At 45.3% G+C, this 26,441-nt stretch overlaps 1 protein-coding gene across 4 annotated transcripts; it reads right to left on the reverse strand.

The window, feature by feature from the left end:
* LOC121535135 (5'-3' exoribonuclease 1) lies at positions 1–26,421 on the reverse strand. 4 transcript variants are annotated; one of them, XM_041841887.2, is made up of 42 exons: positions 26,230–26,419; positions 26,037–26,127; positions 24,904–25,136; positions 24,698–24,795; positions 24,357–24,466; positions 24,106–24,216; positions 23,643–23,728; positions 23,473–23,560; positions 23,123–23,291; positions 22,941–23,008; positions 22,633–22,770; positions 22,360–22,520; positions 19,935–20,024; positions 19,565–19,721; positions 19,340–19,459; positions 19,063–19,232; positions 18,842–18,959; positions 17,594–17,686; positions 17,353–17,456; positions 16,393–16,524; positions 15,962–16,124; positions 15,739–15,852; positions 15,298–15,396; positions 15,067–15,182; positions 14,783–14,929; positions 14,539–14,628; positions 13,984–14,119; positions 13,713–13,769; positions 13,437–13,569; positions 13,221–13,290; positions 12,841–13,033; positions 12,546–12,635; positions 12,306–12,395; positions 12,093–12,200; positions 11,205–11,285; positions 10,953–11,081; positions 10,670–10,784; positions 2,613–2,782; positions 2,280–2,402; positions 2,033–2,138; positions 1,681–1,841; positions 1–1,441 (listed from the first exon to the last, which is right to left on the reverse strand). In XM_041841887.2, the coding sequence occupies exons 2-42, from the start codon at positions 26,109–26,111 to the stop codon at positions 1,154–1,156; spliced, it is 5,100 nt and encodes a 1,699-aa protein (XP_041697821.1). In that variant the 5' UTR covers positions 26,112–26,127; positions 26,230–26,419; the 3' UTR covers positions 1–1,153. The 4 variants fall into 4 exon arrangements, with proteins under 4 accessions (XP_041697821.1, XP_041697823.1, XP_041697822.1 ...); XM_041841889.2 differs by having other exon boundaries at positions 12,546–12,632; positions 26,037–26,421; XM_041841888.2 differs by having other exon boundaries at positions 10,953–11,078; positions 26,037–26,419.
* Positions 26,422–26,441: the final 20 nt, after the last annotated feature.

Raw genomic sequence — 26,441 nt, forward strand, 5'->3', positions numbered from 1 at the left:
TAACAAAACATTTCTTTATTCATTGGATATTTGAGGGGGTTGAGGTTTTTCTTATACAAAATCTCAAATTCACTTAGAAAGAAAACAATAGGACATACAACAGGTGTGCTTCGGTTCAGACGTTTAAAAACCCAGAGCAAGAACTCAGTAGTTCAGACCACGTGTTGAAAGAGGCAAAAGGTACAAATCCAAAAACAAAGAGAGCCCCAAAAATATGCTTGTAAAACTCAAGAGACTGTACATGTGGGTTACAAGTTAATGAATAATTCAGCCTTGGTACTGTCTGCAACAAAAAAACAATATGAATCAAGTTGCTTTTACAAATCAATCTTTAAAAGGGTGCCAAGGCATAAAATCCATAGATGGAAATGTGGTGGACGAAAATAATTTAAAAAACAGAAACATCCCTCCATTAAGACTTGGATCAACCAGCTAACAGAGGTCCTGGTGATGTCCCAAAGCAGATTATTTTAATTTGATTTCAAACTGATTTTCTACTGGAAGAAATGTGTTGTGCTGTTTGTTGTATTATACTGTGGAGAATAAATTCCAGAATGATGTCATAGTGATGTGTTTGTGTGCTGTCAGTATACTGTATTTGAAGGCCTAATTGTTGGTTGACACGTGTGAAGTTAATTTCACATTAGTATTTTGTAGGTTGATTTAGTATAAGCAATTACAAACGATTGACATTAAAACACATAATTGTGACAAAATACCTTGACCAGAATAAAATACCCTAACATTTGGTAAAATAGAGACTTGAAACAAACAAAGGGAAAGATTAAGAGAGATTAAGCCCTTGATTACGGTCTCCAATCATAAACTGACCAATTAGAAGGACACCATGTACCACAGGGTCTGGCGAGATTAGGGAGAATAGACATCCATCTTACAAACATGATACAAACACAACAACAAAACGTCAGCAATCTGATTTATCAGTCCTTATTGCCTCCCATTATCAAGAACAGTGTCTGCATCTCAAATGACACCCTATTCCTCATCTAGTGCACTACTTTTGATTACAGCCACATAGGGCAACTACAAAGGGCTCTGGTTAAAGGTAGTGCACCAGTCAGGGAATAGGGTGCCACTGACACCCAGCCGATTATAATACCATCCTAAAAACCAACACCTAAGCGGAACGGGATCATTCTTGGACTTTGGCTGCCTCGAAGTTCACTGCCAGTTTCCTGTGTTTCCTCTTGGAGGCGGAGCCGGGGGTGTTGCCTTGGCCAGAGGGGTTCTGGCGCGGCGTTTGGGGCGTAGATGGGGTCCCCACCCACTGGGCGTTCTTTGGGGGTGTGGAGGGGGCCGGGGATAGGGGGGGTTGGAAGTGAGACAGGGGTTCGCTGCCCGGGGCTTGGTTCCTCGCCATGTGAGCAGTGTTGTAGAACTCCTGGGGCTTCTTGCCCGAGGACACGCGCTTCTTAGTTACCTGACAATAAAAGTAGGTTAGTCAGAGGCTAAGATGGTGTGTTACCATGGGAGCACACACATACGCATGCACCCACAGAAACAAATAATTTGGTTAATCATGGTCATTTCTCTGGGGGAATCTGTGGCGAAATCCCAAAATACTATTCATATGTTTCTTTTGGCCACATAAATGCACGCATAACTCTTTTGTTTTGGTGATTTAATGTGAACTCTTGAAACAGGTCCTGGAGCTCCTACCTGCAAGGGGACAAACTGGTTGTGAGAGCCGATGGGGACGGAGGGTGCCTGGGGCCGGGCGCCAGGGAAGGTGCCCCCGTAGAAGGGCTGGCCCTGGTGAGGCGGGAGGGGCAAGCCCCAGTGGAGGGGACCATACCCCTGAGGAGGCATCAACAGACCACCTGGAGGTAGAGGGAGAAAGACAGAGAGAGTGAGACAGTGAGAGGGAAAGGTTCACATAAATAATTAATTAGTTGTCCTAAAACCTATCAAGGTGAAAGGGCATTACTGCACCCAGAGAGGTCGTAAAGTAACAGTCTAGTATCAATATACTATACTGTTACTGTACGCCCCACATGATGCCAGGGCTCACCTGATTGACCGAACACATTAGGGATGGGTCGCATGGGTGGTCCCCTTATCTGTCCGACCCCAGAGAACAGAGGTGGAGGCAGAGGGAACCCAGAACCTACTGAATTCTGAAGGAGACAGAGCGAGGGGTTACGAAACCTAGAAATATAGAGACACTGGTAAAATATACACAAAACAAAAAAAATGTAAGAAAGAAAGAAACACATGCACACACACAGATTGTGAAGAGGTACAGGAAGGACACACACCACACTCACAAGGCGCTGCAGGGCGAAGAGAGCTGCCTTCTCTTTGGCTTCGTTCTCAGACTGACACTGGGGACCGTGGACCAGCAAACCACTGGAGAGCTTCACCTGACACACCAGCAGACCCTGGGAGAGAGAGTGTGAGTGTGCATGAATACGTGTGTGTCTGCTACATTCGTGTGCATGTTACATGTCTGCGTACATGCATGCGTGTAAGTGCATGCACACGTGAGTAATGTGCGTCTGTATGCAAGAGTGTGTGGGTGCATGTGCCTGCATGTGTGTGTGCATGTTACATGCAAACGTGTAACAAGTGTGTGTGTGTCTCTGCCTCACCTGTCTGCTGCGTATGAAGGTGAAGTCAGGCGGGGCCATACCCAGGCCCATACAGATCCTGGTCAGTTCTGAGGCAACACTGGGGACCATGGAGGAGGGCTGGGGGGCCTGCAGGGGAGGGACTGCTGCTGCTGGGGCCGTGGGTAACACCGGGTCTCCCATCCTCGCCGCTGAGGGGAAGAGGGAAGAGGTGGAAGGAGAAGGGGAATGAAGAACAACTGGTTTAATATCTATGGTACGGTATCTCCACTAAATCCCACAATAGCGCCACCTGTAGCTAAACATTAAGAGCCCGACCGATATATCGGTTCACCGATATTATCACCCGATATTAGCCTTTTACCAATATATCGGTATCGGCTGATAAGATAATTCCACCAATATCCAATATTGAATAAATAGGATGAAAAAAGGAATATGATGCTTATCTGAACACTTACGGCCATTACCATGATGTCATTATTGTCACAACATAAGAAATCAACATTTGAAGCATGTTCAATGGACAAATGATATTTTGGATGCCAATTTATTACAACCCAGTGTGGAAGAATTACACATTCATTTCCCAGCTGTAAAACAGTATAAATCGGCAGATACACTATACAGTTCCTTCGGAAAGTACTCAGCACCTTGACTTTTTCCACATTTTGTTTCGTTACAGCCTTGTTCTAAAATAATCCACAGCAATCTACACACAATACCCCATAATGACAAAGCGAAAACAGGTTTAGAAATTTTTGCAAATGTATAAAAAATAAAAAAACAGAAATACCTTATTTACATACAGTACCAGTCAAAAGTTTGGACACACCTACTTATTCAAGGGATTTTCTTTATTTTTACTATTTTCTACATTGTAGAATAATAGTGAAGACATCAAAACTATGAAATAACACATATGGAATCATGTAGTAACCAATAAAGGGTTAAACAAATCAAAATATATTTGAGATTTGAGATTCTTCAAAGTAGCCAACCTTTGCCTTGATGACAGCTTTGCACACTCTTGGCATTCTCAAAATTGTTTTCATTGATCATCCATGTTTCTACAACATGATTGGAGTCCACCTTTGCAGCATTGAAGGTCCCCAAGAACACAGTGGCCTCCATCATTCTTAAATGGAAGAAGTTTGGAACCACCAAGACTCTTCCTAGAGCTGGCCGCCTGGCCAAACTGAGCAATCGGGGGAGAAGGGCCTTGGTCAGGGATGGTCACTGACAGAGCTCTAGAGATCCTCTGTGGAGATGGGAGAACCTTCCAGAAGGACAACCATCTCTGCAGCACTCCACCAATCAGGCCTTTATGGTAGAGTGGCCTAACGGAAGCCACTCCTCAGTAAAAGTCAAATGACAGCCCGCTTGGATTTTGCCAAAAGGCACCTAAAGACTCTGTCCATGAAAAACAAGATTCTCTGGATGCCAAGCGTCACGTCTGGAAGAAACCTGGAACCATGCCTACGGTGAAGCATGGTGGTGGCAGCATCATGCTGTGGGGATGTTTTTCAGCGGCAGGGACTGGGAGACTAGTCAGGATCGAGGAAAAGATGAACGGAGCAAAGTACAGAGATCCTTGATGAAAACCTGCTCCAGAGCGCTCAGGACCTCAGACTGGGGTGAAGGTTCACCTTCCAAAAGGACAACAACCCTAAGCACACAGCCAAGACATAGCAGAAGTGGCTTTGGGACAAGTCTCTGAATGTCCTTGAGTGGCCCAGCCAGAGCCCGGACTTGAACCCGATCGAACATCGCTGGAGAGACCTGAAAATATCTGTGCAGAAACGCTCCCCATCCAACCTGACAGAGCTTGAGAGGATCTGCAGAGAAGAATGGAAGAAACTCCCCAAATACAGGTGTGCCAAGCTTGTAGCGTCATACCCAAGAAGACTCGATGCTGTAATCGCTGACAAAGGTGCTTCAACAAAAGTACTGAGTAAAGGGTCTGAATGCTTGTGTAAATGTGGTATTTTGTTATATATTTTTAATAAATTAGCAAAACTTTCGAAAAACCTGTTTTTGCTTTGTCACTATGGGGTATTGTGTGTAGATTGATAAGGGACAAAAACAATTTAGGCAATTTTAGAATAAAGCTGTAACGTAACAAAATGTGGAAAAAGTCAAGGGGTCTGAAAACTTTCCGAAGGCATGCATGCATGCATATATATATATATATATATATATATATATATATATATATATATATATATATACATACATACATATACACACACACATACTGTTAGATTAATTTGTATTTTAAGAATAATGACTAAAGGATTTCACCCCAAATACAGTATAAATGTGTGAACGGTGTTAAGAGTTATAATGTAGTGGCAACCCACTAACAGAGGGGGGCGGGACTAAACATTCCAGGGTGAAGGAGACTGTGGAAACTGTTTAAGAAAGCCTCCTAAAGGTGGGCGGAGCAAAGTGCCTTTGTGTGTCAGGGGGTATAAAACAGTATGTATGGGTTTTGGCGCCAGAGCTCTCCATGAATAAAAATACAGATCATTCTTGCTGGTTGTGGACCTTGAATCATTTATGATTAAAACCAGAGCCTTACAACCTCTGGTAATGATTCAAGCTTAGGTTGAATTAGAGATAGAAATTCTCCTGACACATACACAAAAGTATGTTGACACCCCTTCAAATTAGTGGATTCGACTATTTCAGCCACACCCGTTGCTGACAGGTGTATAAAATCGAGTACACAGCCATGCAATCTCCATAGACAAACATTGGCAGTAGAATGGCCTTACTGAAGAGCTCAGTGACTTTCAACGTGGCCGCATCATAGGATGCCACCTTTCTAACAAGTCAGTTCGTCACATTTCTGCCCTGCTAGAGCTGCCCCGGTCAACTGTAAGTGCTGTTATTGTGAAGAGGAAACGTCTAGGAGCAACAACGGTGGTGGTAGGCCACAAGCTCACAGAACGGGACCGCAGAGTGCTGAAGCAAGTAGCGTGTAAAAAAAAAAGTGTCCTCGGTTGCAACACTCACTACCGAGTTCTAAACTGCCTCTGGGAGCAACGTCAGCACAAGAACTGTTCGTCGGGGTCTTCATGAAATGGGTTTCCATGGCCGAGCAGCCGCACACAAGCATAAGATCACAATGCCAAGCATCGTCTGGAGCGTCATTCTATAGCTAGAGTACTCCTGATATCTCCAGGAGTGGGACCATGGTCTTGTAGTGGATGTGAGCTTCAACTGGAAGCCAGTGGAGTGTGCGGAGGAGCGGGGTGACATGAGAGAACTTGGGAAGGTTGAAAACCAGGTGGAGTTGTCAACCGTGATGGAGAGGTCTTTGAGCGGACAGGCCTTGCCCAGGAGGAAGAGCAGTTCCGTCTTGTTGAGCTTGAGGTGGTGGGCCGACATCAAAGTTGAGATAGAGAACACTGCTACTCCAGCTGCTCTTTCTTCATCTGACTATGTTTTCTCATAGTCCGAGAGCATCTGGTCGTCGCGTGGTGGCACAGGTCTACTTATTTCTCCTAAGTGGAGATTTTCTCCTTTCTCCATCTCTCACCTGTCCATCTCCTCATTTGAATTCCATGCAGTCACTGTCACTTGTCCACTCAAGCTTAACATCTATCGCCCACCAGGTGCCCTTGGAGAGTTCCTCAATGAGCTTGACACCTTGATAAACTAATTTCCTGATGATGGCTCACCGCTCTTTGTACTTGGTGACTTCAAACTCCCGACGTCTGCCTTCGATTCCTTTCTTTCCAACTCTCTCTTTCCCCTCCATGCCTCTTTTGACCTCACCCTTTCCCAATCCCCTCCCACTCACAAGGCAGGCAATAAGCTTGACCTCATCTTTACTAGGAGGCTGCTTGCCTACTAATCTCACTGCAACCTCCCTCCAGGTCTCTGATCACTACTTTGTTTCCTTTTCGGTCTCCCTTTCCTCCAACCCTAACCACTCAGCGCCTACCCAGATGGTCATGCGCCGTTGCGATTTTCACTCTCTCTCTCCCACTACTCTCTCCTCTTCTATCCTATCATATCTCTCCCTTCTTCTAAATCTTTCTACCTTCAGTCTCCTGATTCTGCCTCTTCGACCCTACTCTCCTCCCTTTCCGCATCCTATGACTCGCACTGTCCCCTTTTCTCCCGGCCGGCTCGGCCCTCCCCTCCTGCTGAGTGACTCATTGCGAGCTTACAGAACAGGGCTGTGGACAGCTGAGCAAAAACAGAGGACAACTAAACTTCCGGAGGACCTATCATCCTTTCACTCCCTCCTCTCTACAGTCTCTTCCTCTGTATCCGCTGCTAAAGCCACTTTCTACCACTCTAAATTTCAATCTTTGCCTCTAACCCTAGGAAACTATTTTACACCTTCTCCTCCCTCCTTAATCCACCACCCCCCTCCCTCCCTCCCTTCAGACGACTTTGTCAACCACTTAGAAAAACGACATCCGCTACTCATTCACTAAGCCTATTGAGTCCACTGGTGTCACAGAACTACCCTACGCCTTGACCTCTTTCTCCCCTCCCTCTCCAGATGACATCCTGCGAGTAGTGAGGTCTGGCCAGCCGACAACCTGCCCGCTCGACCCCATCCCCTCCTCCAGACCATCTCTGGAGACCTTCTCCCATTCCTCACATCCCTCATCCCTGACCACTGGCTGCGTCCCTTCTGACCTCAAAATGGCTTGAGTTACTCCCCTTCTCAAGAAACCAACACTCGACTCCTCTGATGTCAAAAACTATATTCCTGTATCCCTTATTTTCTTTCCAAAACACTTGAGCGTGCTGTCTCTGATCAACTTTCTCGTTATCTCCCTCAGAACAATCTTCTTGGCCCTAACCAGTCAGGCTTCAAGTCAGATCACTCAACCGAGACTGCCCTTCTCTGTGTCACGGAGGCTCTCCGCACTGCCAAAGCTGACTCTCTCTTCTCTGTTTTCATCCTCCTAGATCTATCTGCTGCCTTTGACACAGTGAACCATCAGATCCTCCTCTCCACCCTCTCAGGGCTGGGCGTCTCAGGCTATGCACACTCTTGGAATGCATCCTACCTGGCAGGCCGCTCCTACCAGGTGACGTGGAGAGGATCTGTGTCTGCACCACATACTCTCACAACTGGTGTCCCCCATGGCTCTGTTCTAGGCCCTCTCCTATTCTCTCTATAGACCAAGTCACTTGGCGCCGTCAAATCCTCACATGGTCTCTCCTATCATTGCTATGCGGATGACACTCAACTACTTTTCTCCTTCCCCCCTTCTGACACCCAGGTGGCGACACGCATCTATGCGTGCCAGACATATCTCAACTTTGATGTCGGCCCACCACTTCAAGCTCAACAAGACGGAACTGCTCTTCCTCCTGGGCCTGTCCCCTCAAAGACCTCTCCATCAATGTTGACAACTCCACCTGGTTTTCAACCTTCCCAAGTTCTCTCATGTCACCCTGCTCCTCCGCACACTCCACTGGCTTCCAGTTGAAGCTCACATCCACCACAATACCATGGTGCTTACCTACGGAACAGCAAGAGGAACTGCCCCTCCCTACCTTCAGGCTATGCTCAAACCCTACACCCCAACCCGAGCACTCCATTCTGCCACCTCAGGTCTCCTGGCCCTCACACCCCTATGGGAGAGAAGCTTCCACTCAGCCCAGTCCAAGCACTTCTCTGTCCTGGCACCCCAATGGTGGAACCAGCTTCCCCCTGAAGCTAGGACAGCAGTGTCCCTGCCCATCTTCCAAAAACATCTGAAACCCTACCTCTTCAAACAGTATCTTAAAATAATCCTCCTCCTCACCCCGACCCCCCCCCCCCAAAACAAAAACGCTACTTGCCCCAATGCATAGTACCAACGGTAAAGTTTGGTGGAGGAGGAATAATGGTCTGGGGCTCTTTGTCATGGTTCGGGCTAGTCCCCTTAGTTCCAGTGAAGGGAAATCTTTACGCTACAGCATACAGTGGCTTGCGAAAGTATTCACCCCCATTGGCATTTTTCCTATTTTGTTGCCTTACAACCTGGAATTAAAATGGATTTTTGGGGGGTTTGTATCATTTGATTTATACAACATGCTTACCACTTTGAAGATGCAAAATATGTGTTCTTGTGAAACAAACAAGAAATAAGACAAAAAAACTGAACTTGAGCGTGCATAACTATTCACCCCATATTGCCCATTCTTCAAGGCAAAACTGCTCCAGCTCCTTAAAGTTGGATGGGTTTCGCTGGTGTACAGCAATCTTTATGTCATACCACAGATTCTCAATTGGATTGAGGTCTGGGCTTTGACTAGGCCATTCCAAGACATTTAAAATGTTTCCCCTTAAACCACTCGAGTGTTGCTTTAGCAGTATGCTTAGGGTCATTGTCCTGCTGGAAGGTGAACCTCTGTCCCAGTCTCCAATCTCTGGAAGACTGAAACAGGTTTCCCTCAAGAATTTCTCTGTATTTAGCGCCATCCATCATTCCTTCAATTCTGACCAGTTTCCCAGTCCCTGCCGATGGAAAAACATCCCCACAGCATGATGCTGCCACCACCATCCTTCACTGTGGGGATGGTGTTCTCGGGGTGATGAGAGGTGTTGGGTTTGCGCCAGACATAGCGTTTTCCTTGATGGCCAAAAAGCTCAATTTTAGTCTCATCTGACCAGAGTACCTTCTTCCATATGTTTGGGGAGCCTCCCACATGCCTTTTGGCGAACACCAAAAGTGTTTGCTTATTTTTGTCTTTAAGCAATGGCTTTTTTCTGGCCACTCTTCCGTAAAGCCCAGCTCTGTGGAGTGTACGTCTTAAAGTGGTCCTATGGACAGATACTCCAATCTCCGCTGTGGAGCTTTGCAGCTCCTTCAGGGTTGTCTTTGGTCTCTTTGTTGCCTCTGATTAATGCCCTCATTGCCTGGTTTGTGAGTTTTGGTGGGCAGCCCTCTCTTGGCAGGTTTGTTGTGGTGCCTTATTCTTTCCAATTTTTATATAATGGATTTAATGGTGCTCTGTGGGATGTTCAAAGTTTCAGATGTTTTTATAACCCAACCCTGATCTGTACTTCTCCACAACTTTGTCCCTGACCTGTTTGGAGAGCTCCTTGGTCTTCATGGTGCCGCTTGCTTGGTGGTACCCCTTCCTTAGTGGTGTTGCAGACTCTGGGGCCTTTCAAAACAGGTGTATATATACTGAGATCATGTGACACTTAGATTGCAAACAGGTGGACTTTATTTAAATAATTATGTGACTTCTGAAGGTAATTGGTTGCACCAGATCTTATTTAGGGGATTCATAGCAAAAGGGGTGAATACATATGCACGCACCACTTTTCCGTTATTTATTTTTTTGAATTTCTGAAACAAGTAATTTTTTGAATTTCACTTCACCAATTTGTACTATTTTGTGTATGTCCATTACATGAAATCCAAATAAAAATCCATTTAAATTACAGGTTGTAATGCAACAAAATAGGAAAAACGCCAAGGGGGATGAATACTTTTGCATGGCACTGTACAATGACATTCTAGACGATTCTGTACTTCCAACTTTGCGGCAAAAGTTTTGGGAAGGCCCTTTCCTGTTTCAGCATGACAATGGCCCCGTGCACAAAGGGAGGTCCATACAGAAATGGTTTGTCGAGATCGGCGTGGAAGAACTTGACTGGCCTGCACAGAGCCCTGACCTCAACCCCATCGAACACCTTTGAGAATAATTGGAATGCCGACTGCGAGCCAGGCCTAATCGCCCAACATCAGTGCCCAACCTCACTAATGCTCTTGTGAATGAATGGAAGCAAGTCCCCGCAGCAATGTTCCAACACCTATTTATTTAATTTAACTAGGCAAGTCAGTTAAGAACAAATTCTTATTTACAATGATGGCCTATCTAGTGGAAAGCCTTCCCAGAGGAGTGGAGGCTATTATAGCAGCAAAGGGGGGACCAACTCTATATTAACACCCATGATTTTGGAATGAGATGTTCGATGAGCAGGTGTCCACATACTTTTGGTCATGTAGTGTATATCGGTATCCGTAAGTGTTGTCCCCCCGAAAAAAACCATATTGGTCGGGTTCTACTAAACATGTAGCGTTACACATAGTTGAGCTCACCCAGTTTCTTGGTGGGTCGTCTCCTGTTCTGCTGCTGTGTGTTGAAGGAGGCGGGACTAGTGGAGTCAGGGGCGGAGCCAATGTTCAGCATCTCCTTCAGGGCCAGAGTCCCCTTCTACACACATAAGAGTACAAAGAATCACAATTAGCCAACTGACCATACCTAACCAATCACAACAGGACTACAACAACCAACCACAAGGGAAAGAGCGGATACTTCAAATTTAAAAGTTTGAAATGGGCCACTAAAGCATAACACCAACCAGTGAGTACTAGTACCCACCATAGCGAATGACTGCGGAGAAAGCGGCTCCTCTGATTGGCTCGTGGGCTCTTTGGCTGGAGGGGGTGGAGTTGGCTCGTTGCCCTTGGAGATCTTCAGGTTGGCGATCAACTCCTCGAACTCTGTCTGCTGGAGACAAGTGGGGTAAGATTTTGTGTGTCTGTCTCTGTCTGTGTGTGTGTGTGTGTGTGTGTGTCTGTGTGTGTGTGTGTCTGTCTCTGTCTGTGTGTGTGTGTGTGTGTGTGTGTGTACCTTCTTTGTAGCGTTCTGAGCGGGAAACAGAGAGTTGACATCTTCATTTCTCTTGAGGAGTCTGATACTTCCTGCTGGACCCTATAAAACAACATGAAGTTTAACACACACCTCATTCTCCCTCAGAAGTCATACCTGCACATTGAGATCTTCCAACAAAAAGAATACAATTGTACTAAATATGCATCTTCATTGAGTTGTATTAGTTGGTCTATACTTACAACTTAGTCTACACTCAGCCTTCCACTTGTAATAACCAACCCTACACTGAAATCCGCTATTGAAAAGGGCATTTTATTGACTAGTTTCAATTCATTTGTAGTCCTGATTCCTGGCTATGCTGACTGCTGAGGATGAGGACTCTGGTCTGCTATTGGTCTACAGCTGGGGGTGACGACAGGAGTTGTAGTTCTCCACTTCCTGAGCTGCTGGGATCTGTAGTCTCCTGAGGGAGCGTGGCCTGACAGGAAAACAGCCTCAGAGGTGTCACAGACTTGTAAGGTAGTTTATGTAATGATTGTTGCGCTAAAACACTTTTACTGAAGACTTTTCACTTGGCTCACTAGGTTTACACAAGCAACTATACTGCAAGTACTTTAGTTATAAAGTCTGCAAATCTGCATTCTTATCAAGAGAGACTGGATGCAGATACTGAGTGGCAGAGTTAAAGAGATAAGGGTACCTTTGCATGGCAGGTTACAGCTAAAATAATGTAGTATTTCTAACCTGCTGTCCAGAAAAACACTGATCTGAGGTCAGACCCTAAAGTCAGGATCAAAGAGATGTGACTCAATGTTTAGGGGTGTAAGGTTCAACAGTTAGGGGTTAGGGATTAAGGGACAGGGGTTTCAAGTTCAGTGGTTATGGTTAGATAAAGTGGTGACTCACAGGTTTGGGAGGATGCTGTTGTTGACTCTGGGGTTGGTTCCTGCCTTGTTGCCCCTGGAACTGCCCTTCCTGTCCAGGAGACCCTGTACCCCAGGCAGACTTACCCGACTGGGGACGGACACAGAGAGATGGAGGTCAGGTGACACAGCCAGGAACAAGATTGATCGCAATGCGAGTATGGTGACACTGGTACAAACTTATGAATGGACTCACATTGTTTTGTTGCCAGTGAGCTGGTGGTTTCTGGGGCATTCCAGAGCTCTGCAGAGACTGCCACACATTACTGAACTCCTCATCTTTACCCTGCAGTCAGAGAGAGACAGAGAGAGACCACAAGACAGAGGTTACACATACTCCACCACACACAAATAAGGCATTGTATACAGTAAATCTCACACAGAGAGAGACAAAGAGAGAGACAGAGGGAGAGCAACCACACACACACAAGCTTACCTTAGATTGCGGTTTCTGGCTGGCTTTGTGTGCAGAGTTTTTGTTGTCCTGAGTGTCTGTCCTGAGAATGTTCTGTCTGCCGTTCTGCTGCTGAGAGACACAGAGGGAGAGGGGGAAAGGTTGACATCAAGACATACAGCGGGAGGGACATAGAGAGAAAGGTAGGCAAATGTGAGAAACACAGATCAAACGTTGGAGGCTATTCGCCTTGATCTATGCTGGTTACTCTGGGAGTGGTTAGGTCAGTCTTTTTTGAGTGGTGTGCACGTGAGTACATGCTATACTCCAGTCCAACCTGTGTGGATATGAAGGGTGATCGCGGTGAGTGGTTGAGCCCGACCAGCTGTCCTTTGTTGTGTTGGTGGGAGGAGGCAGGCTGGGGCTTGACGATGGCGGTCAGTTTGTGGAAGCCCTGCTCTACACGGCCCCCGTGGCTCAGGTTGATTAAGGCACAGGGAGGCAGCCTGTAGCCATGGCCCACCGCACACCTGAAGTAGGCAACACACCAGAGTCAGGCAAGCTACAGTCACCCAGACAGGGCCACAACCACACAAGAGTCAGTCACAAAAACTCAGGTACTTAACATAAAAAGACAACGTAATAGGAAACATGCTATTGATCGAGGCTTGAAACACTTAACATAGGCCTATATGAAACACAGACATGAGACTGTACCTGATAGTAAGTCCACCAGCAAATTCTTCATCAAACACAACCTCATACAACACCTCAGCCTCCCGATCAGCTGCCACGGGAGAGAGGTTTAACATCAGTTTAGAGACTGTTCAAAGACGAGAGGGTGACCGTGTTTATGTTGTACAGTATATGAGAGAAAGAGTGAGTGAGTGTGAGACACAGGGTGTGTGTGTGTGTGTGTGTGTGACCACTCACCTGCCTTGATGCCGATGATGGTTCCCCTGAGGCCGAGGGGGACGGAGAAGCTCTCTCTGACGTTGACCACCCGGTCAAAGAGGTGGTACTCTGCATCCGGGTCAGGGACCACACCGTGCTGCTGTTCTAAGGGCTGGCGGGAGGGACACACAGGTTAGAGAGGAGTGGAGTTGGAATTGTGGCTCAAAACACAGCGCAAGGGTTCAACGTCATTTTCACTCACTCTCTATAAAACACACAACAACAACAACAACAACAACACAAAGTGACACTCACCCTGAAGAGCAAATGTGGCTTCACAGTCACACGTACTTTATCACTACTCTTCTTCACCTGAGAAACAGAGAGAGGTAAGAGTCACTACATGAACACTAAAAACAGAAAGTAGATTAGTCATTGACAGTGAAGGAAGGGCTTGTTGAGTAGTAGTCTGCATATGCATCCATCATAATATTAATAGACAGAAAAACAAGGGTAGAGAGGTGATTTATTGATAGAAAAGAAAGCAAGTAGGAGTAGAGATAAATGATTGACAGCCCCGAGTTACCTTAGCCTTCTCCACCTCCTCCTCGATCCGCTCCACGATGGCCTTGTCCAGGATCTGCAGGTCACATGACGCGCGGGCGATGTCGGCGACCGGGTGGGTCTTCAACCAGGAAGTGATCTCCTTCACCTTCTCCGCCCTGCCGTAAAACCATCCCCATCACAACTACCATCACCACTATCTTCAGTATTACTACAACTGTTATTTACTTCTGTCTTGTTACATATAATCAATCTACTCCAAGTGTTTTATATGTCTGTTTAAAGGCCCAATGCAGCCGTTTTTAACAATTCAGTACCTTACTGTAATAGATTTCCATAAAAAATTCTCAAAAAGAAACAAATATTTCTCAAGCAAGAATTTTGGTAGGACAGTCAGAGTGGTCACACAGGAAAAACTGATTTTTGACTGCACTGCACCTTTAAGAAATCTGAATGCAAGTCTTGAGTAAGTGTTACAAGCATACAAGTTGAACTGTTATGAGTATGACTGAGTGTAAATGATGATTGTTGACTGCACGAATGTGAGTGTAAATCTTGATGCGAGTGTGAGTGTTACCCATTCTCGTCCTCTCCAGGCCAGATGTCGTCCTCGTAGAAGACATCATCATGACTGTTCCTGGACACCAGATCAAACACCTCAGAGAACCTACAGGAGGAAGCACAATGCAGGTTACACACACACAAATAAGAAAACATACAAACACGTTTGCAGTTTCACACATACAGACAACACAGTTGCATAAATACAGAGAAAAACACACACATAAGGACACACACACACACTACATTAGGGGACACACCTATCCAGGTACTCAGCCATCAGTTCCTCCACAGCGTCAGAGTAGAGCCACTCCTTCTGGGTTCTCTTGGTGTAACCGGGCACCTCCTCATTCTTCTTATTGAACTTCAGGTTCAGACCCACGTTAGCCTTCTGCTCCCCATGGGGACTGAGGAGGGAGGGAGAGGGGGGACAAGAGAACAGAGACAGACACAGAGGGAGAGAGAGTCACATGGTTTATTAAACACAGAGAATAAACTAAACCTATATGGGTAATAGACTTCCATTTGAAATGTGTTCACTCACTTCTTCTTGGATCCTCTGCCGACGAAGATGCTGCCGGAGAATCTGGAGACGAGGTAGCTGGTGACGCCGAGGCGAGAGGCCAGAACGTAGCCGGGACTGTACTTCACACAGTATTTCTACCAGGGGAGGGAGGGAGGGCGAGAGTAAGCGTGGCAACGGCGCACATGTTTGGTCATGTGGTGGGGCAGGCGAGGAGTGTGAGAGAGAGGTGTCGTTTTGAGAATTACTTACATGCTGGTTCTGTATTAAGGCTTCCATCGGTGGTTCACAGGGCACCGTGAACACCACCCACACCCGTCCCTCTTTGATGACATCACTAGACTCCTGCACCTGTATGTCCAAGAGCAAATAATGTTATTGAAAAGGCAAACATGATATGCAACGCAACAGATTAAGCCAAAAAACTGTCTAATACATTACATTAAAATATTATTTCTCTATATCACATCTGAGAGTGCTTTAACTTTAATTTTCTTTTTTCACAAACATTTATTTTATTTGCAAGACTAGATATTTCAATTCAGCAATTCAGATTCAAGGTCACGAAAAGCAGCAAGCCTAAACCCCTAATGTGAACCAGTACGCTCAAGAGTCTCCAATACTGATGATTCCATGTCAATAAGAAAGTGTGTAAGGCTCAGACAGGAAGTAGAGACCGGAAGCAGTACAGACCTCTCCCATAGCGCCGTAGTAGGGGTTCCCCACCATGAACACGGTGGTCGTCGGGGGAAACAGCTCCTCCAGGGTGTTGAAGCGGGTTGACGACGAGTCAAAGGCCTTGATGTCCTGAGAGAGAGAGGGAGAGAAAGTGAGTGTGTTTGTGTATATGCGTGTGTAGTATGTGTCTTCCTGTGTGTGTTCCTGTGTCTGTACGCGTCTCTGCACGTGTGCCTACCTTGACGATGGTCTGGTAGGCGAAGGGCATTATCTGCTTGGCCCACTGTTTCTCCAGGTGCACCTGTCTGTTCTGCCCAGGTACATACTTCCTGCCTGCCAGCAGCTGGGCATACAACACCACCCCCGTCTCATTCACTATGATGCCCTTACGCTTACTGAAACTGAGAGGAGAAGAGATTGAGATGTATTTAGGTAAGGAGGAGAGTGGTCTGCCAAAGTCCCCCTAGGCAAAGAGGTCTTATCAGTTCTGACCCCAATGGGACTTCTTGGTTAAGTAAATGTTAAGTAAAGAAATACTAAAATAGACTCATAGGAAGACACTTCTACCAAAGAGGATGTAGAAATCAAACACATACACATGACCTTCACACAAAAACTATTCTACTTGGATAACAAACTTAGTTTTTTTTTAAACAAATAGATGCTTACTGCTCAGTGATACCCTGGACGTCCTTCAACCAGTCCTTCTGCTCCTTGTCACTGAGGTAGGTGACCTTGGTGGGGGGAGGAGAGTCCCTGTCATACAGTTTCTGCACTCCCGCCGGCTCCTCCAGGAAGAACCTGAGAGGGAGGGGTGTGATGAGGGGGAGAGAGAGGGGAGAAGAGAGAAGAAGTAGGGGAAAGGCGTGTTTGAGGTAGACGGTGGTAGACAGATGAATATCGACAACTCAGTGTACTTCAAAGTAATGGTCTAAAGAGAACTGATTGAACGGCAGAGCCAGAGGTGTAATGGTTTTGAGTGATGGTCCAGGTGTAATCAGTGGTGTAAAGTACTTAAGTAAAAATACTTTAAAGTACTACTTAAGTAGTTTCTTGGGGTATCTGTACTTTACTATTTATATTTTTTGACTACTTTTACTTCACTACATTCCTAAAGAAAATAATGTACTTTTTACTCCATACATTTTCCCTGACACCCAAAAGTACTCGTTACATTTTGACACGAAAATGGTCCAATTCACACACTAATCAAGAAAACATCCCTGGTCATCCCTACTGCCTCTGATCTGGTGCACTCACTAAACACAAATGCGTTGTTTGTAAATTATGTCTGAGTGTTGGAGTGTGCCCCTGGTTATCCGTCAACAAAAATATAAAATTGTGCCGTCTGGTTTGCTTAATATAAGGAATGTTCAATGGTTTATACTTTTACTTTTGATACTTAAGTACATTTTAGCAATTCCATTTACTTTTGATACTTATATTTAAAAACCAAATACTTTTAGACTTTTACACAAGTAGTACTTTACTGGGTTACTTTCACTTGAGTCATTTTCTATTAAGGTATCTTTACTTTTACTCGAGTATGACAATTGAGTACTTTTTCCACCACTGGGTGTAATACTGTAATTTATTTTAGGCATGACTTGAACCGAGTGTGCCTCTTACTTGCTCTCCCCGTCAGACACTGCTACCACCCTGGCCTCCTCTAGGTGGGGCCAGTTGACAAAGACAGTGCAACCCAGGACCAGGGACGCCACATCACCACACGTCTGCGAGAGAGACGGATAGAGAGAGAGGGAGGAGGGGATGAAAAACAATGTATGCTATTTCTGCTCCAGACACATACCTAACACAGTCATCGACTCTTCATAGAAACAAGACTGTGTGTGTGCGCATCTATACTCACTGGATCTTCTTTGCTAGGTCTGATCTCCAGAATCATGTTCTCTCCTCGGCTGCTCTGCTGGAACACCACCACTCCATGCTTCTTCTTATAGAACTATAAAGACAGAAAAACATGTACATATGAAACATACATACAAGTATTCATATTCTAAGATGGCCAATACACATCATCTGTGTGAATATTGGGGTGTAAATGCAGCCACAAAAAAAACATCAAAAATCTCCTGGTTTCAATGAGACATCAGTTTAGAGGGGTTTGTCCTACGACGTGAGATTGAAGATCGAGCTAACTTTGGTCAACTCTTGAGTTCAACTCGAGATAACCGTTGACATGACAGTGGCTCACCTTTTAGCCAGGTACATTTCTATGGCAACGAATTCTTCAGAGCTAACCTGCTCCGTGGCAGGCTATTTATTCTGAATGAAGTGTTTGGGCTGCGAGTTGAGGACCAATCAAATTAGGCTCCCTCTTGCAAAGAGTACGTCACCATCTCGTCATTTTCCGGACCATATCATTCTACACATTCAGTAATGAACGGATGCATTTGAAACATCACGCGATAGTATGTTTTGGGGGAAAAAAGGGCTTGTGCATTGATAAGCACACCAAAGACCACATAAACAATATGCATAAGAAAGACAGCACTTCTAACAGCCCATTTGCCAACATAGCCTGCTGAACTTGCAGGATAACCACTCTTTCATTGTGATTTTCGCCTAAATTAAAATGTGGCACTGACTCGCCCATGGACTGATGTTTCAGCATTGTCTCAATAAAGAGTTACGCGTTCGACTAGCCATGTGCGTCATGCCCTGCTCGAGCAGGCTCGACTAAGTGGTGGGCGCACGATCAATATCCACCTCTGTAACGTGGATGAAGCTAGGACTGGAATGTGAAGCTAACTGAAGCTGGCTAGCTTTAGAAAATCCTCAACAGATCTAGCTAGACTCATAGTATACCTCTACGGCCACACTTTGAGCACTTGGATTAACAAGTGACCGATTACATAACTAGATCTTATGCTTGTAGCATCTTTATTGACAAATCATCTTGTGACTGTTGGCCACCAGTTCGTGGTGTGTTAACGGACTGTGTGGTGTGACTACCGACTACTGTTTTGTGAATAGAGACACAGTACATGATATTACAGTCTTCTACTCTGTATTGCTCTCGGATCATGTGTTCTGATTCACACTCTTGTTGTCGTCTCATTGACACGGTTGTTGTCGGTCTGCCTGTCTATCGTACCTTGTGTCTGATGTGCTGCAGGGTGGGGAAGCCAAGGAAGTAGAGCTGGCTACTGTTGACACTGCGCGCCACGTGGCTCAATGACACATGCCACGCGTCCATGGGAACCGGTGTCACCCTGGAAACCACCAATCACATTACAGTATCTTAGCCTCGTGGAAGTAGTGTGTTCAGTGTGTGCGTGTACATCAGTGAGTGTGTGTGTTCAGTGTGTGTCTCACCTGACGTGGCAGTGCATGATGTTGGGGAACAGTTCAGGCAGGGTGGAGGTGTGGGGGTAGTCTAGCTCAGTGTCATAGCTGTACACAGCACACTCTGTGTGGCGGTTACGGGCCTTCTCAGCCTTGGTCATGTGATCGTTATAAGGCTCCATCGCAGCAAGCAAACATCTCTGGAAAGAAAACACGCAAATAAATAAGTAACATAACAATAAGACACACAGGTATGAAGTGTGTCATTGAATTATGTGTGTGTGTGTGTGTGTGTGTGTGTGTGTACCTCGTCGATGAAGGGGATGAGCACCACTGCCTCCCACTCCTGCTGTTTTCCGTTGAGGTCCGTCTTGAAGTCCAGAGGGTAATACTCAATGATACTAGAATTCTCTGATGTCATCAGGTGCTGTGGACAGAACAAAATGGAGGTATCAGAACCGTGTGTGTTATGCGAAAGTGTGCGTGTCATAGGTCGCCACAATGCTGCTATGCAGGTCTGTATGTGTGTTACCCTGTAGCTCTGGGGAAGCAGGTCTTTGCTGGCAGCGGGCAGGACTCCCAGTAGTTGCTGGAAGGGCAGGAAAGGCTTGCCGATGTCAAAAGTCAACTTCAGATGGGCTATGTTCCTCACATCTGACAGGAACGGGGCGTAGTGGTGAGGGTAATACCTAGGACAGAGGGAGGAATTAGTACATGGGCGTGCACAGACAGAGACACAGAGAGAGAGAGACACACACACAGAGAGAGAGAGACAGAGAGAGAGACACAGAGAGAGAGACACAGAGAGAGAGACAGAGAGAGAGAGACACAGAGACACAGAGAGAGAGAGACAGAGAGAGAGACACAGAGAGAGAGAGACAGAGAGAGAAAGCAAAACTCACCAGCTCCAGGACTGGACTCCATGGTAGTAGTAATGCAGGATCCACTGGATTCCCTCCACATAGCACAACGCCTGATTTGCTAGAAACTCACTGAAAACAATACAAACAACAAAAGTTTAAACAAGTGTCATGCTCTACAATGCCATTGTCTTTAGTTATTAACTAGAAAAATCATAAACGTTAAACTCAGTTTGGGCTAAGAGCATTTCAAGATCATTAGTTAGTAGGAAAATACACTGCTCAAAAAAATAAAGGGAACACATAAACAACACATCCTAGATCTGAATGAATGAATTTTTATTTATTTTTTTATGGGGGGGGATGGATCAGCTTAATATTGCAGATAGATTGTATCTTCTATCAATGTAATTGTCCGCATCACTTCCAATCCCCCATGTTTTTTTATATATATACTCCCCTTTATTACTTTTCAACCCCGCCATCCTTTCCCTACTTGGAGTAAATTAGTGAACAACAACGCCCAGGCCTCTACTTCCGGTCTATACTTACTATCTACACCTTATGGACACAGTTCATTTTACAATAATTCGATTCTATTATATATATTTTTTTGCTCCTGAACTTCTTCTACTCTCAACCTCTCCGATCATTTTCATGATGTCCTTCCGGTTTGCTTCTATATGCCATATCTTTCTAACTGTGCTCTTTCCCAAAAGCTCCCAACATTCAACCTATATACTTATTATGGACACAGTATGCTTACATTATTAGCCATCTTTGTTATTATTTGTTGTTAGTTGTTATTAGTCCCATCCTTCAACTCTATTCAATACCTCCCATTTATCTTTTAACACCATCCATATAGGATTTCTATTTGCCATAAATATTTCAACCGTACTGTGATGTTTTACAAAAGTTCTGAACCTTTCTATTCTCATTGCTTTTACAGATTGTGAATTAAAAATAAACATTTTTGCTAAAAGTATTATTATATTATTGATCGATTGACTATGACTTTTCAGATCACCCAGTAATGCTATCTGCAAGGTTAGCTCCAGGTAAATATTGCAATCCTTTGATGTAATGTCCTTAAAACAAGTCAAAATGAGGCTCAGTAGTGTGTGGCCTCCACGTGCCTGTATTTGTAAGTCGCTCTGGATAAGAGCGTCTGCTAAATGACGTAAATGTAAATGTAAATGTATGACCTCCCTACAACGCCTGGGCATGCTCCTGATGAGGTGGCGGATGGTCTCCTGAGGGATCTCCTCCCAGACCTGGACTAAAGCATCCGCCAACTCCTGGACAGTCTGTGGTGCAACGTGGCGTTGGTGGATGGAGCGAGACATGATGTCCCAGATGTGCTCAATTGGATTCAGGTCTGGGGAACGGGCGGGCCAGTCCATAGCATCAATGCCTTCCTCTTGCAGGAACTGCTGACACACTCCAGCTACATGAGGTCTAGCATTGTCTTGCATTAGGAGGAACCCAGGGCCAACCGCACCAGCATATGGTCTCACAAGGGGTCTGAGGATCTCATCTCGGTACCTAATGGCAGTCAGGCTACCTCTGTCGAGCACATGGAGCGCTGTGCGGCCCCCCAAAGAAATGCCACCCCACACCATGACTGACCCACCGCCAAACCGGTCATGCTGGAGGATGTTGCAGGCAGCAGAACGTTCTCCACGGCGTCTCCAGACTCTGTCACGTCTGTCACATGTGCTCAGTGTGAACCTGCTTTCATCTGTGAAGAGCACAGGGCGCCAGTGGCGAATTTGCCAATCTTGGTGTTCTCTGGCAAATGCCAAATGTCTTGCACGGTGTTGGGCTGTAAGCACAACCCCCACCTGTGGACGTCGGGCCCTCATACCACCCTCATGGAGTCTGTTTCTGACCGTTTGAGCAGACACATGCACATTTGTGGCCTGCTGGAGGTCATTTTGCAGGGCTCTGGCAGTGCTCCTCCTGCTCCTCCTTGCACAAAGGCGGAGGTAGCGGTCCTGCTCTGGACACAACGCTGACAGACACAGCAAACCTTCTTGCCACAGCTCGCATTGATGTGCCATCCTGGATGAGCTGCACTACCTGAGCCACTTGTGTGGGTTGTAGACGCCGTCTCATGCTACCACTAGAGTGAAAGCACCACCAGCATTCAAAAGTGACCAAAACATCAGCCAGGAAGCATAGGAACTGAGAAGTGGTCTGTGGTCACCACCTGCAGAACCACTTCTTTATTGGGGGTGTCTTGCTAATTGCCTATAAGTTCCACCTGTTGTCTATTCCATTTGCACAACAGCATGTGAAATGTATTGTCAATCAGTGTTGCTTCCTAAGTGGACAGTTTGATTTCACAGAAGTGTAATTGACTTGGAGTTACATTGTGTTGTTTAAGTGTTCCCTTTATTTTTTTGAGCAGTGTATTTTGAGAATGTTGGGGAAACGTTGGGAGAAGGTTAGGTATACTAACTCTGAGACCACCTCCACTCCCATCTTGGTCATGTAGTAGGTGCGTTTATACTGTCGGAACTCTGCCTCAAACATGTCCTCTTCTTCACCATCCTCCTCAAAACCTCTGCCAGGGGCTCTGTCCTTCCCATCATCCAGAGTAGTTAGACGCAGAGAGTCCTCCTGCGCACACACACACACACACTGAATATGGATTTCTAGACACGCATTTGTAGGATCTCTGTGTGTGTGTGTGCGTGTGTGTGTGTGTGGGTGTGTGTATTGCATGCCTCACCAGGTCTTTCTTCCTGGTGTCCTTGCAGTGAGCCTCCTCTGCTGCCAGTCCTGCAGCCTCGTTCAAATACTTGTTCCCCACCTTACTCTCAAACCACTTCAGATCCACAAACACCTCGTTGAAGTGCTCCCTGTCAAACTGGGGCAGAGGAAGAGAGCAGAAATAGAAAGAAGGAGATAAAGAGGAAGGGATGAAGAGAGAGAAATTGCAAAACTGGTATCAGAGAAAGAGAGTGAGACATACATCACAATCAGAAATGTATGGTAATGAAAATCCCACTGATAGCGGATGTTTATGGTGTCTCCCACCTCTGACAGTTTCTCCAGGTACTTCTCAAAGTTGCCCAGGTTCAGGTGGCCATTCTCATTCAAGTACCCTTTATGGGTCAAATATAAAAGAAGTTAATCACTTTCTCCAGACGGTATGCAAATAAAATGTTTAATGTGGAAGAAACGCTAGAAGAAGTTGTATGGTGTGTGAGTGTTCTCACCTCCAAGCGTTGGCAGCACACTGATGTAGGTGCGGTAGAGGAGAGGCAGGGCGTCTTGGTTGATGTGAAGATGAGGAAGATGAGGGATGAAGTCATTTCCCACCAGGAAGCCCATTAGGATCCAGTCATCTATGATTCGCTCCAGGTCGTACTCAAACGAGATCTTATTCTGTTAAACAACCAATCATATGAAATCTTACTGTGAGGAACAACCAATCGTATGATCTTATTGTTATTCAAACCCTTCATAGAGAACTGATACTGTGTATTAGTAACTTATAGGTATGCATCTACTGTATTGGTCACACTCAAGCAAGATTTTATTCTGTGTGAGTATGGGTTTGTCTTACCTTAACCTCAGAGAACTCGTAGTCTATGTACTCCCTAAATAGTGACAGGTGCAGTAGATGGAAGGTTGTCTCCTCTGGAGCAGTTATTCTGCAGGAGGGAAATACATACATATAACTCTGTCTTATACACACACACACACACAGCGCTCTCTCTTGCACACTAGACTCACCTCTTCTGGTTTTTCTTCCCTCCAAAGCGGACCTCTTCTCTGAGTAGGGAGAAGTGTGGCTCGTGGCTGGTCAGACCTAACATCATCTGTAGTAGCGAGAGAGAAAGAGACCGTGTAGTTAACACAACCCACCTTCATTAATACGAATGTAACAACAGTAGAATTCTGTCACGTTAATTGACTGATTACAGCAGTGGTGTCAAACTAATTTTGCCCTGGTGGCCGCAATCGGACTACACTTCGGTCTTCATTTCTATACAATTTTGATTTGGTTTTAGTAATTTTTAAGTATATTAAGTTTATCCCCCACCAAAAAATTGCCGTATTTTTGACATCCCTGGATTACAGAAATACATAGACATTCACATCTGCCACCATATACACATCTCTGGATGCCACACACACCACACACCCTTCCCGACACACATTGAGGCCATATCTCACAAACACACAGACCACCCACCAGGTCAGCGTCCAGGCCATAGAGACAGTGGCGTGTGTTTGGGTTGTGGCCTGGCTTGGCGTTTTCCGAGCGGATAAACTCCATGATCTTGTGCTCTCCTTCTCCTGGCGTCTGGGGGCAAACAAACAAAGGGTTACAGGCAGTTAAAAGCATGTACAGTCAATGTCAGTCATTCACATTTGAAATCTAATAAAATAAATGTGCAATAGAAACCCCCACACTGACACACACACAGTGTCCCCAGCCCTCACCTCGTGTCCAGAAAGGTAGACGTTGACTCCTTTCCAGGCATTATCTGTGGATAGTTTGCTGTTGACAAAGTACTTGAGCTGCTCCTGTAGCCTGGCCATAAAGTCCGTCCCTACAAGAGAGGCATGATGGGTCATATTCATTAGGCAGCAAACAGATTAAAACAGGGAGGGACTCAATTTCATTTTCCATTGGAAACTGTTTTGAAACTGTTTTGCCCTAATGAAAACAACCAATGCTTCATTCATATGCATTCACATGCATCCTAACCCCTAGGAATTGGATGAGGGTATGAGTGGACAGATTGGTGGAGAAGTGATGGATTGTGTAGTAGGCTACATACCAGGTGTGATGCAGTTGGAGTCAAAGCGGGCCTCAGAGGGTAGGACCTCTCCTTTCTCAAGGGCTTTCTTTATCTTGTCCTCTGCTTCTTTGGCCGACCTTCACAAGAAACATATAAGTGATTGATTGGTTGATTGAGTTATGACATTTTTTGATCCATGCCACCATGCCACTGTCACAGATAGTTGTTATCATCATGATCATTACCTGAATCTCCTGCCTCTCTGCTGGTTCATCTTGGCCCGGGGAGCCACTCCGTCCACGGCCATGAAGAACACCTTCCTGGGCTTGATGATCCTGAACAGCACCTCCAAGTAGTGGAAGATGTCTGCAAAGATCTTCTCTTCTGAGATACGGAAGTGGACGTCCTCGTCGTTGGGGTGCGAGCACTGGTGGATGATGCCATTCATATCCAGGTAGAGGTTGTCAAACTCTGGGATCTTGGGAAGAGAGGTAAAGGGGGATGTTAGAGCAGTCTGTCTGTCTGTCTACTATCCATAGTAAGAGGACAACAGCATTAATTCTTGAATAACAGAGGGAGTGTATTTATGAGTTGAGGATAAAAAATTATATAGTGGGATTGATTGGAAACAGATATGGACTCTTATTTCAGAAATATGCTGTACATGCAGTAGCTAATCCACATCCGTCGCCAGCCACCCATCAAAACGACGCACAACTCACGGAGTCCAACCAATTCAGACTCCCGATGTTGTGTCCCAAAACTAGGCGTGACTCAGGGCAGAGAGTCAGAGTTCGATTGTGGACAATATTCCACTAATGTATATTGCATACCTGGCAATAGTGATCTCGGTAGTAAAACTCTTACATCTGGTCGACGACTACAATATTTGTTTTTCAGAATGACTTTCTATTTACTTGACAAACCAAACAAAGCATAAATTCAACTATGCCTCGATAAAGAGAACGGAATTGAGCTTTCCTCGGCTAAACTAATATAGGCCTGCCTTATTCACTAACTTAGACTGTTTGATAATCTAACTGGAGCTGATAGCTAGTGGTATTAGCTAGCAAGCTAGCTAACTAGTTAGCTACCTAGAAGGGAAACTGAGTCAAACACGTAGCTAAATTAGTTGGTAAATATGACTATAGTTAGCTAGCTGCATTTTTATTTGTAACTACAATAACAGGTTAGCTTATTTAGCTATGACCATAATAATCACAGCTATGAGTAGCGCGTGCAGGCAGAGTGGAAACATCGATACGTCAAGGCGAAACTGTTATGGGCCTGCTATATTTAGCTTGATAGCTTGACTAGTTACCTGCAACAGTAACATTCGCTAGTTAGGTAGCAAAGAAGTAGGCTATGGCTATCATACCTGATGTTCCTTGACAACTTCACTCAGGCAAGGGTATCTTTCTGAAATCCATCGGTAGAATTTCGGCACTCCCATCTTGACCACAAACTTTCTTTTGGGTTAAATTAATAAAAAGGCAAGGGTATAAGAGATAGGTAAAATAACATGAGAAGTTATTTTTGCTACTGAGGGGTTTCGTTTCTGTAGAATGTACCTGTACAGCCAGTAAAACAGTCCGGGTGGAATCAATGACGTAATAAAAAAAAGTCCAGCTCTGTAGGCCTACTCTGTGACTGATTTAGCTAGTATTTCAACAAATATTAATAAACCACGGTAAATAAAAAATGTCAGACAAATATGGCCTTTGTTTTCTTTTCGTTTGGCGCTTTCATTCATGTGCAATCAATTATTTTTTTCCGGCGAGAC

Source organism: Coregonus clupeaformis, chromosome 21 (genome assembly GCF_020615455.1).
Source record: "Coregonus clupeaformis isolate EN_2021a chromosome 21, ASM2061545v1, whole genome shotgun sequence".
NCBI lineage: Eukaryota > Metazoa > Chordata > Actinopteri > Salmoniformes > Salmonidae > Coregonus > Coregonus clupeaformis.

What these genes read in the sequence shown, in the direction of transcription:
- LOC121535135 (XM_041841887.2), bottom strand. Translation starts at nt 26,111, where the DNA reads ATGGGAGTGCCGAAATTCTACCGATGGATTTCAGAAAGATACCCTTGC. An exon ending in ATGGCCTGGACGCTGACCTG is followed by an intron (nt 23,729 to 24,105) that starts GTGGGTGGTCTG and finishes TCGCTACTACAG; the next exon opens with ATGATGTTAGGTCTGACCAG. An exon ending in GGAGTGGAGGTGGTCTCAGA is followed by an intron (nt 20,025 to 22,359) that starts GTTAGTATACCT and finishes TATTGTTTTCAG; the next exon opens with TGAGTTTCTAGCAAATCAGG.